General features: G+C 33.3%; 1 protein-coding gene across 1 annotated transcript; it reads right to left on the bottom strand.

Moving 5' to 3' along the window:
• Positions 1 to 1895: 1895 nt before the first annotated feature.
• Positions 1896 to 11558, bottom strand: LOC122606904 (senescence-induced receptor-like serine/threonine-protein kinase). Its single transcript, XM_043779791.1, has 13 exons — positions 11406 to 11558; positions 10780 to 11320; positions 6263 to 6783; positions 6030 to 6168; positions 5518 to 5589; positions 5335 to 5406; positions 5159 to 5239; positions 4906 to 5054; positions 4326 to 4531; positions 3514 to 3640; positions 2914 to 2976; positions 2609 to 2801; positions 1896 to 2447 (listed from the first exon to the last, which is right to left on the bottom strand). Exons 1-13 carry the CDS (start codon positions 11488 to 11490, stop codon positions 2057 to 2059), a joined length of 2640 nt encoding a protein of 879 aa, XP_043635726.1. The 5' UTR covers positions 11491 to 11558; the 3' UTR covers positions 1896 to 2056.
• Between the last annotated feature and the right edge of the window lie 1451 nt (positions 11559 to 13009).

Genomic DNA, 13009 nt, shown 5'->3' with positions numbered 1-13009 from the left:
CACAAAAAAAGTTTATTATTTGACAACTAAAAAATGAAAGAAATGGAATTGAAATTCTTATACACATTTCCATTTCCATTATTCCATATATGAAGGTGTAAAAATAAAAAGCCTCAAATCAAGCTACTTCGTATAACCGTTCATAGGATCAGGAAGTAACATTATGCCAAATACCCAAACTAACCTTAAAACTATTTAAAAATATCAATTAACTTTAATAACAAGTGTCAAGCTCATGTGTATTACTTGTTTTATGATAATACTTCTTTTATTTTACCCTCCTCTATATATATAAATATAATTGTCTCGTCACTTTATTAGTGCTCTTTCCTTGTACTTACTGTGTTTATAATAGTTCTTAAAGTTCCAATGCATAATTGATAATATGTGAGCATGTCTTTTTTAAGTCATTTTACTAACAAAAGCTAAATTTAGAAAAGCTAGGCCAGACATTTAGGAAATCCCTCGGAATGGTATCTCTTGGTTTGGATTATCATTTCATTCCATTTCGCTACTTGTTCTTCAATTTCGGTAATATTCTTCTTAACTTTCAACTATTAATTCGTTAATTTGTTAATTACATTGACTAATTGTTGTTTTTGTCATTAAAATAATTCACAAATTTTCAATACTTTCTTTAGTTTGTTGTTTTGTGATTGTGTTTGACTGCTCATTATCTCTTAACAAAATGTACATAAAGTGTTTGAGGAAATGTCTGAATGAAAATCTGAATATCTGATTGATGCTTTAGTTTCAGTAAACTGGTCAGGTTACTTAAGTTAGTTGCTTCGGTATTCGTTAAGTGTATTTGCTACGTGTTTACTAGTCGGTCGGTCATTTACTTCTTGCTCCGTATATTTGTTTGCGCGGTTGCTTTTCCTGCTCGATTATATATATGCTACATCAGTTCCATGTAGATATCAACTGTGGGGTTTAATTAGTCGAAAGTTAGCTTGGTACTTGCTCCTAGTAGATATAGTGTTAGGCTTGTTTATAGGTACTAAGGTACGTTATGGAGGAATTGAATGAATCTGTGAAATGTGCGTACCGTGAGTATTGGCAATTTAGGAGGGAACGAGAGAGATCAGAAAAAAATGTATATTTCAAGTATGTCATATCTAATCTCATATACATTTTACATTATTCAATCACAATGAGGGTTTTTAAACTAAAACTAAAAATCATGGTAGTAAATCTCAGTTATCTCGGCCGATATATCCCCGATATATCGCTTATCGGTGGTCTACCGAAATGATATATTCCCGTTATATCCCTGATAAATCCGATGTATCCCTGATATATCGCTTATCGGTGGTCGACCGAGACGATACCTAAAAGCGATATTTACAACCTTGCTAAAAATACATAGAAAAGTCTATAATACCTCTTCATTTTAATAATAAAACCACTGAAATTTATAGTTCCAACACATATCATCATAAATGTGTCAAATAGTTTCTGAACTTAACTTATCGTGTTATGGATTAAAAGATGCGTGTAAATATACAAAGGTAAGAAGCATAAAACTTAGATATGGTAAGAGGAATATTGGGCAGCAGGTTGTGCCAAAGCATTGTAAGACCCACAACTTCACACCGAGGAATTTAGTGGTGCATTTCGATGACCAGTAAGTGTCAATCTAGAAGATATAAAACATAACATGGAATGATTACTGCTTCTGCAAATTTATTTATGTTGTACGGACTTGTAGTCAGTCCTGCTTGTAGTTGGAATGCTTGCATGAAGGGATTCAACCTGTTTGTAACGAATGAAGAATATAGAGGCATGAGCTAGCTTATAAAACATATCCTGTTCTAGTAAGGTCTTTACATGAAAGGATTTAATACAATAAAGTTTTACGTACACAATAATGTTTCTTATATAATTACAATACATTTGTCCCCAACAATTTTTTTTTTAAAAAAAGGTACAAAACTTACAATGCTTGATAGTTATAACAATATATGCTTACATGAAAGGGTGTATTACAATTATGTTTACACCATGTCTTGCACAAATACTAAAACATTTGACAGTTGAATTTTTTAAGACTTCACTATCTTGGTTTTGGATCACTCATGCTTTCCATGTTTAAGGATACACTTTGACTTTGATTATTTGGTTTACACCCATGACGACTTTTCTCTACTTGCAAACATTGCTTGAGATCTATCACCACCTCATTCATGGTTGGCCTTTCGATGGATGTGGGGGAGACACATGCCTTTGCCAATTCGAATACCTTCCAGGCTATGTTGATGTTATATAGCCCTTGTAATCTCGGATCAATTATATTCTCCACGCTTCCTTCTTCAATTGTTGACTCAACCCAAAATACTATGTGTATTCCCCATGATATTGCACGTCTGCCTGTAATTAACTCCAGAAGAACTATGCCAAAACTGTACACGTCACTTTTCTCAGTCAAACGGCTTGTTGAATGATACCTGCGAAATAAAATATGCTTTACTTTTTACATTTTAACTTCAAGTTCCTCTTAGATGATTGGAGGGGCGGGAAGTATCATTGTTTCTCTATATCTTTCCCACATCCTATTTCAATTGTATTAACAGTTATTTACTGAGGTGATGTAGAAGAAAAAACTCACTCTGGGTCAAGGTACCCAGGAGTGCCGGAACCTCTTGTTGTTGCTACATGGGTAGCATCTACAGTTGCAAAAGCTCTGGATAGCCCGAAATCTGCCAGCTTCGCTTCAAAGCCTTCATTCAATAGTATGTTTGAAGACTTTATATCTCTGTGGACTATCGACGGTGTGCAACCATGATGCATGTATGCTAAACCTGTAATATAGATTTTGCCATGTATGTTAAACTTGTTAATTGATTTGGCTTGGTGCTTAAAAAACTCAAAAAGTACATGCAAAATTTGAAAGTAATCTACTTAGTTACTAGCCTTCTGCTGCATCACATCCAATTTGTAACCTTCTTTCCCAGCTCAAGACATTTGGGCTTGCATCTGATAAAGTGATATATCAGTAAATACTCTATTGTGTGTATAAAAGAGTGTGAATCAGGGTGCCAAATTTCAACCCTTTTAGTTCTGATTGAGATAAACAGGGTTATAAATTTATAATTTTGTTTCTGACACATCAAACAGGTAAAATCTTCAGATTTAGCTTTAAAAAAATAGTATCATAAATATGTCGAAAGTGATCCAAACATGTACTTTTACATATAGCATCTAACTTTTCTATTAGTAAAATTTAGATTATTAATGATAAAAATAAATTTTAGCAGTCACAATAGCTTCCGAAAAAATCTGGACAAAAAGTGTCTTGCGTCAATCCAATCGGTCTGACGCTCTGACTTATATTTTACCATTGCAACAATTTTCATGTTTTGACCCACCCTTTTTGCCACCTCTACTAGATGACATAGAACATTAAGGAACCTCAACTCAGGTAAGAACTCTTGAGAAGAAGATATGTGATGCTTTACAATTATAAAATATTTAATTAAATTAAGAAAGAAGCATTAACTACACGGAAATCACCAAATAGATGTGTTCCTAAGTTCCCATTGGCCATATATTCGTAAATAATTGCCTTGTGATTTTTGTCGTCGCAGTACCCGATGAGTGGAGTTATATTTTTATGACGAACATCCATCAGAATCTTGACCTGTAGACAAAACCTTGTTAGTCTTCATGTTTCTATGACTAGCTTTATACTTCATTATCTGAATGAGTCAACTTGTTGCTAGATATTTTTATTTGAAACTTAAGTAGTTATAACTTATAACAAAGTATGCTGTACATTTAATATAAGAACAAAATTTAAAAGTTTAATGGTTATCTCGTTCAATAAAAAAGTGTGTAATGCATTTTGTGTACATTCCTGATAATCCGTTCACATTGTATGGCTTAAACACTAATTTCTATCCAAAGAGGTAAGATTGAGAGGACTGGAGGTCGGAAGAGGGTGGGCCGACTTGTGCCATGTGGCATGTAGGGTAGGAAAGGTTGCCTTATCAAAAAGGTGGAAATGAGTGAATTTTGGAGAGTGGGGCGACATGTGTGTGTGTGTGTGTGTGGGTGGGGGGGGGGGGGGGGGGGGAGTGTTGTATATATATAGGAGGAAGAGAAAATCAAATAGAAAAATCATACTCTATGGATTTGCGCATCAGTCAACAATGAAATAGGCGACCTTGAGGGTTCGCTTGGGGGCAGGTTTGCCCAACGGGGGTGGTGTTCCCAGCGAACTTGGGCTACTTTGGGGGTGGTTTGCCCCTTTTTCTTTCCCACTCCCCTCAACCTAATTGTATCTTTCAAAAACAAAAGGCTTTGATAGCACTGACAGAACTTACCTCGGCCAGAAATTCCTTATACCCTTGTTTTGATGATTCCAAAAGTATCTTCACAGCAACCTCCATATTCCCAATAGATCCTTGGAACACCTCTCCAAATCCTCCTATCCCAATTTGTGTCTTGAAGTTGTTAGTGATACTCTTCACTTCAGAATATGTAAACTTCTGATTTCTCGTTCTAAAAGCTTCCTCTCTTGTGACCAAATCTGCATTAATTCATTCATATACCAACGGATATTTGCATAGATTTTTTTATTTATACAACGACTTAGGAAGTGTGCGAAGTGCACACTTATATAAAATGATATGAATCTAAACCTGATAAAGTTGTTATGCTACCCATCTACCAGGGTTGAGGTTGGGGATAATACCCCTGTGGGAACTGGAGGCATCACCCTGACCTAAATAAGTATATTCATTACCTGAAGGGCGCGACACCCGTTTCCCCCAGCAAACATAAAATTAACTAGAGGCATATTAGGAGCCAAATACTACAATCTGATTTTAGAAGTGTTCATACACAATTCTGAGTATTGCTCATCACCGATACTTCACATTATATGAAAACAGGTTGATATACCTTTCGTTTGGCACTTTTTTATTGTCCATATGACCGAAAATACGATCAATAATACGAAGATTACACTAATTGCTGCTATCACTCCAATAAGAACTCTGCTACGCTTGTTTTTGCATGAACCCTCGATACAAGAACTTTTTTCTTCAATGCTGATGATGCAATTAATGTTAGAACAAAAATGACCTAAGTTTTAACTTGAGTTTTTCACTTTTTCTTAGTGATTAGTTATAAAGTAAGGTCGTAAGGAGCTAACCTGAGCATCAAAGACCCATTATTTGACTTTGCAAGAAGTTCTGGTGGAAGTGGTCCTGAGAAATGGTTTCCCCGTAAGTTTCTACAGAGAAAATAAATAAAAAAGCAGACCATGTAACATCACTTTTCATCATGTAAAAGCTTTTGATCCTAGTTTGAAAAAAGCAGATAACTTACATAAATCTTAGGTTCTTCATTTTAGCCAGAAAATCTGGTACAGTTCCGGTCAAGTTGTTGTATGACAAGTCCCTGAGAAAGAAACCAAGAGAAATAAGTACATTTGTCCCACAGTTCGAGATATTATTCGTATAATGAATTAGTAAATAATCTAAGACATCTAATGCAGAAGAAATAACTTACAGTGATTCAAGCATAGTAAGATTACCCAAGGCATTAGCTATCTGTCCACTTAAATTACTAGAGGAAAGGTTCCTACATTAAATTTGGTTAAGTTATCATCATTTGTATGGGTGGCATTCTCGATCCATTTACTTATGAATATTCGATTCAATTAATGTTTTATCTCTATGGATCAAGTCAAAAGATTAGAACGGGTCAAATTTGCCCAAATTGTATTATTTTTTTTAATGCATTAAACCCTCTAATATTAAAAATTTTAGATGACTATTGTACTAATAAAAATAAAAATGTTGAACAGTTTATAATTTTATTTGAAATAGCAGTTATGCATATAAAAGTTTTTGAGCAAACCTAAACCGACATGGACCAAAAAAGCCACCAATTTAATTGTGAACATGAAATCCTGAATTGACTTATTACCCAACCCCAATGACCTTCTCATTTTACCAATTCTAGTTAGGTGTAGTCAAATGGAACAATTGTTAGAGATGATTGTGAGATGTAATACATACAGGGATATGATCCTCGCTGCCCTCGTGTTATTGTAGCGACATGTAAGACCGTCCCATGCATATTCTTTTGGAAGACATGGATCTCCTTGCCAGTTTTTTTTTAAGCCATACATTGATTTAGCATTAGATATTGCAGCATCTAGTTTCAATATGGCAGACGATTAGAGCATGATAATTAACATCAATTTTTGTCATGATGTTGAGAGTCAAAATTAAAGTAATGAAATATCTACCATCCTTTTCTTCTGTTTGCTCTTGTCGAAACTGCGTTGGAGCGTAAACCTCTATTGCGTTGATGAGAGGAGGGAGGGTCGAATTATGGGTTTTATTTAATTCAATCATAAATCTTGGTAAACCAGCTACATGTGATTCGATTTTTATAGTGTTTGCAACGGTTGTTGGAGAAACTGGTCCATGAGCGAGGTTCCCATTCAGATAAATTCTAAATTCTCTGGTATTGTTTTTTAGTGTTTCAACTTCAGCAAAATGCAGGTAAATTCTAAAATTAGCATTGATATTAGCACTCGAGGGATAGAGCATGGGATAGATAGGATAGAGTATATTCTCTGTAGAGTTAATTGGTGTAATGGCGGTGCTCATAACCTTTGATGGCATGTAGAAATTCCCAGAAGGAACTGTGTAAGAAGTTTTAACCACTTTATAACCTGGTGGAGTGGCAGCAGTGGGGTATGGGGGAGGTGAGTTGTAGACAGATACCGGTTCCCAAATTCGATCAAACTTGTCGTCTTTATACCTGAGTGTCACGAGTATATAAATAGTCAAACAGACATAATGCCACATGGTCATTACTTATGTTTGCCTAACCTGAAATTATTTTATTTTTTATTTTTACAGCGAACTCTAGCCCTACCCCACACTTAACCCATCTACCCCAGAGCGGGGAGTTTGCCTAACCTGTGGCCAAAAGAATCTTGACAAAACCACTCACATTTCAAGCCGTAATGGTCAAACGTTTCAAACTAGTTAAGTTTGGCCTGTTTGCAGTTTGGACTGTATAGATTTATTTCACTTTTGCTTTTAAACCTAAAAAACTCTATGTATCACTATCAAGCATATCCTGATATTAGTGATACCAATATAATCGATCTTGAAATACCCAGTTCACTAAAATTTTGTTTTGTCTAAATAACAAATAAAAAAAAAGATTAATACCTGCAGTGGCTTTCTAGGTATGTATGATAAACGAAAAAAAGAATTATTTAATAAAATAAGTTTACATAAGTTTTGATAATCAGAGTATTAAAGATATGTGTAATTTTCTTCAAAGAGTTATTTTAGTTTAGTGTTAATATTAGTGGCCCATTGATACGTCATAGACATTAAATGAGGGTTTGAATCTCATTTTCGACATTTGTAGGAAGGGGGGGGGGGGGGGGCTAGAGAGTCATAGGTTTCATCCCGAACATGCGTGGTTCAAGTCCCGTATACTGCCTAATTAGTTGTCACTGTGGTGTCTCGAATGTTTACTAGTAAATCGTTGTTCAAAAAATCATATGTAGACTTTCCTGTATCAACGGTGAGAACTACTAATTTTTGTTTTGGATCACATGTCTTTAAAGTTCATTAACATGTGAAACATTATAAAAATGTATGTCGTAAAAAGTCTATATAAAAACTTTCCCAATTTCAAAAAAAAAAATTGCAAAAATTTTGAGAACTACTCATAATTTTTGTATTGGATCATATGTTTTTACATTTCATTCACACATGAAACATTTAAAAAAATATATGTTGTAAAAGATTTTTTTTTCCCAAACCTTCAAAATAGTAGGGGTGTAAGAAATGAACCGAAACACCGGTCCGAACCGCGTGATTTGAAACCAAAAAAACCGAAAACAAAAAACCCGATGAGTAACGGTTCGGTTACGGTTTCAATATTCATTACCCGCGATTAACCGAACCGACCCGAATTTTGATATATACCTACATATAATCATATATATGTATATTTACACATGTATGTATTAGATGAATACATCATTTACATATCTATTTAGCTAATTTTATGCATCTATTGTCTAAAATATTAACAATTTACTAACTATACAATTGTCTAAAATATCTATTTAGTAAAATCATTTATCATTTACTGTATATTTGGTGCACATGTTCATATGAATCTCTATTTACAAAACATTTATTTACAAAATTCTTGCATATCTATATCTGACCTGCATACATTTATATATTTTAGTATAATCATTTATCATTTGCTATATAATTCTTACACATGTTCATATGACTCTCTTGATGTTCATATGATTCTCTATGTACATTTATGTATTTTAGTATAATCACTTATCGTATTTATTTATTTTATGCATGTATGCTCATACAATTTATGTATCCATATAATTATATAACGGGTGAAGATTCATGTCTCTATATAATTTTAAAATCCAAAATTGTACCTAATAACTCAAAAAACAACCATTGTGCAAAGAATAATCAATGGTTGAGATTAATTTAAAAAGTCTCTAAAGGTTCGTATGCAATTTTTCTGGTCCCTAACCTAATTTTTCAATATATATATATATATATATATATACATATATTAGGAGATGGTAATATAAGTCTGTTACGTAGTTAAGCTTAGGTGTAGAACAATCAAATATAAATCTTTTAATCCATAAAATTCATGGAGGCCTATGCATTTATTGATTAAATTAAAAATATAAAATATTATTATGTGAGAGGTTCCACACCTAAGCTTGAGTACCGGATAACATTATATTCACTTTTCCATATATATATATAAGGTGGCAATCAAATGAGAACGGATTTAAAATGAGAACGCTTAAAAACTACATTTTGATGCATTAAAAGTCCTTAAAACTGACATAGTGCATAACTAATTATCATTATTTAAGTGTTTAACAACACATTGCTCCGTCAAGATCGAGAAAATCGTGTTTTTTGTTTTGTGCATCTATCTTGGATGCATATTTATCAAAATGATGCATCCAACAAAAAACGCGATTTTTTGGATTTCGACGGATCAATGTGTTGTTAAACACTTAAATAATGATAATTAGTGATGCATTATGTTAGTTTTATGGACTTTTAATGTGTCAAAATGATATTTTTAAGTGTTTATATAAATATATATATATATATATATATAGGAACAGTTTTAAATTAAGAACGGTGAGAACACCTAAAAAACATCATTTTGATGCATTAAAAGTCCATAAAACTAACATAGTGCTTAACTAATTATCATTATTTAAGTGTTTAGCAACACATTGATCCGTCAAAATTGAAAAAATCACGTATTTTATTAGATGCATAATTTTGATTAATATGCATAAAACAAAAAACGTGATTTTCTCAATTTTGACGGATCAATGTATTGTTAAACACTTAAATAATGATTATTAGTTATGCTCTATGTTAGTTTTATGTACTTTTAATACATTAAAATGATGTTTTTTAAGTATTATCGTCGTTCTCATTTTAAGACTGTTCTTACCGAAATGTTACCCTATATATATATATATATATAGGGAAAAGTAAATATGAGGTTGTCCCCCATCTAAGCTTAGTTGGGGAACCACTCACACACAAATATTTTATTAGCATTTGTATTTAAACAAATGATGGGGCCCTCATGATATTTATGTATTAAAAAACAAATTGTGAGGGGTTCTCCATCTAACCTCATATTCACTTCCCCCATATATATATATATATAGACGCACATAGTAGCTTAACAACCGGGTGATATCCAGGCAATAATATGATAACCAAGTTTTATTAAACGTAAAAACACGTCAACATAAATAACTATTTAATAAGTTGTCATTTAAAATAGAATACACTCAAAAAAATTTTGTAGTAGAAAAAATTAAGGGTAAATGGAGAGAACCTTAGCCCCGGTACCACAATTAGATATTCATCAACTCAGCTCGTATGAGCCATATATGATATCGGTACAATACCTCCATACGGGCTCCGCCCTCGGATTTATAAATTCGTCGAAAGTATATCGAATGATATCTCTAATGAAAGAGCATGAAATTTTAAGAACATCCATATAATTTTTATAATTTATCGATGTATGGTTTTTGAGATAAAAGATCTGGAATGAATTAGAGGAATAATGATTTATGGAGGAAATGAGTGGTTGAGATTTGGGGAAAGATAAGAAAATGAGTAATTCAGATTTAAGAGTATTATATGTATATTTAGTAATTATATTCAAACTAATACATAAAAGAGAGACAAATTAGGTAGCTAAATTAAGTACTTTTTTGAGAAAAAAAGAAGAGGTAAATGCTTTATAAAATAGTAGAGATAATCCTTTTAATAACAATATTCATGTATCAGTATTTTATAGTTATTTGGTAAGTCAAAATTAAGAATATACAGGGGCTTGTCGTCTAAAGAATATGGTTTGCATGGTTCGGACTAATCGGCTGTCTTGTAAAACTTCAAAACCCAAACCGACTCGTGCGTATTGTCAACCGACCAAACTGGTTGACTGATTTACTTCGCAGTTGATCAAATCCTAGCTAGTTAAAGCTATATATATAGGGAAGTGATAGACGTACCACAAAAATTGATTGATATACCACAATGTACAAGCTTCATAGTGTACTGTACAAGTATGTGATGCACAATTGTGGTAGATTTATTGATTATTGTGATACGAATATCAACTCCCATACGTATACTATTATACCTTATGAATTGAAATTGCAAGATAGTTAATATTAAAAGGGCTAACCTAACTTGATCATCTGAGCCAAAGTTCCGCCTTTGGAGGAGAATGAGTGATAGTAATTGAGCTTCATACATGGTGCTATCCAAAAGTCTCACTTCTAATGCCGAAATGAACGGAATTCCTTGACCCGTGTTTACAAGGCACACTTTTATGTAATCCTTCAAGGCCAGGTGATGTATAACATCAGCGGAATATGAATCGCGTCCAAAATAATAGACAGATTGCCAGAAATCTGTTCCAAGATAGAGATTAAATATTGGGGGTTGACCTTTATGGTCATAGTTCCCATAGTTGAACCTCGCTCTTATTAAATACGTATTATTCTTCCCTTGTTTTGGTCTAATTGTGTAACAACTTCGGTTGCTTTCAGGAAAGAATCTAAGAGTTGTTAAATGTAACTCATCGGTGCCAACTTTAAACTCCGGTGATATTTCTTGAGCTATGCCACCTTCTGTAAATCCGACGTCTGAAACATACTTTATACCTGTTTTAGCGTCAGTATAATCTGAACCTTCAGGTAGTCCACAATCTATGCTGAGGAAACCTGCAAAGATCGAGAAAGTAGAAAGGCTAAGAAATGTATTCGCTTCACTCCATTTATTATGAAAATATCGTTCTCAATTAGTTACCTGATTGATCATCCTCGGCATGAACAACTAAGAAAAGAGCTACATGAAACAACAAAATAGAGTAAAAACTTTTGAACAATGTCATTTTTTATATATATATGTTTCAAGCCTTCACACAAAGTATTTATAACATAACTCGTGTGTGCTATATGTATCCAGCAAGTAAATTGGACATCTGAGTCAAAGACATTTCTTCCTCTAGTAACTTAAAAAATTAGGGATGTGTATTGCATTAGTGGGTCCATAATGTCTTCTAAGAAAAAGATTTGATCGGAGGCAACTCTTGGTTCCCGATATCGCATTGGTACCAATATGTACAGGCCACACAAACTATTTTCCAGTTAGACACCTCCACCAAATATCTTACACTTGAGAAAACTCCCAAATATTTCTCAATCATAGTGAGATAAAGGCTACGTCACTTAAAGGAAATCACATGATTGGGAACGGTTAAGTTTTCATTTCTTTAATCCTTTCACACATTCCTCCTTTTACTGTCTCACATATTTCAACTCCACCTTTATTTCATTTTGTAATTGTTGGCATTATATATGTATGTTGTGTTGCACATCAATCTTCATTGCCCCTATTTAGACCCTTGCATCCTAAATTTGGAAAGTGAGTACCAGAGTTGATCCATCAGGCTCTAGCTAGACCATATGGGAGATCCAAAACGCTTAGTGCAGATTAATCAATTTTGCCAAAAGTTGAACTTCGACACCTTATGAGAAGATTTATTGGTATAGACTTAAGAGTTCCTCAGAAAATAATGAAAACCAATAAAAAAAAAGTTTAACAATCATAAATAGATGTAAAGAGTTCAGTATATTAAGTTAAAATGTTGAAAAGAGTTCGAAGGTATTATAAAAGGGAAAAATCCATAAAAAGGTAATCTTTTTACCCATAATTCCTAATAAAAGGAACCTATTTAAGTTTCGTCTATTAAAAGGATTTTATTTCTAAAAAATTCTCAATAAAGGTAATATCATTAGTTTTCGTCGTTAGTCAGTCGATAAATGGCATACCAGCATGCATGTCATTTAATTATCCACGTGGACCACTAAGTTGGATTATTCACCATCATCATCATTAATATATATAAACCAAATTTATTTAATACCGTCATCTGTAACAAAAGAATACCAGATCTTATACCCCTTTATCCATGTCTAACAAACAAACCACCAACACATATATCTCTCATATACATGACATATTCTTATCAGAGACAAACCAAATCCATATTTATTATTACCGAGTAAAAATGATATGTAAACAACAAATAAAAACTCATTAGATATTAGTTAATATATCATGTGCAATCCAGGCGGACCTATGACCACCATCCTTTGCCGATTCAAAAGATTACAAAAAGTTATGTGGCCAAATTCAAGTCTAAATCAAAGGTTGGTGTTTGCGGTAGGTGGAAACAAACATCCCTGCTCGACCACAATCTCTGGCCACCAAATCAAATCCCAATAATAAATGCCGGCCAACAACAAAATTTTCGTTATTTTTATCTTTTCCTAGCGGTGAAGGTGAAACAAGCTAGAAAATTGGAACAGAGGTTTTGGTGTAGCCAACGAAGAAGAAGATACAATGGA

Source organism: Erigeron canadensis, chromosome 7, assembly GCF_010389155.1.
Source record: "Erigeron canadensis isolate Cc75 chromosome 7, C_canadensis_v1, whole genome shotgun sequence".
NCBI lineage: Eukaryota > Viridiplantae > Streptophyta > Magnoliopsida > Asterales > Asteraceae > Erigeron > Erigeron canadensis.
This window is presented reverse-complemented; position numbering and strand designations above follow the sequence as displayed.

Bases quoted from the DNA above. Each gene is read 5' to 3' on its own strand.
- LOC122606904 (XM_043779791.1), bottom strand. From the start codon at position 11,490: ATGACATTGTTCAAAAGTTTTTACTCTATTTTGTTGTTTCATGTAGCT. The intron at 3,641-4,325 runs GTAAGTTCTGTC...TTTTGTCTACAG, and splicing joins ATAAGGAATTTCTGGCCGAG to GTCAAGATTCTGATGGATGT. The intron at 2,802-2,913 runs GCTAGTAACTAA...TCTATATTACAG, and splicing joins TGGATGTGATGCAGCAGAAG to GTTTAGCATACATGCATCAT.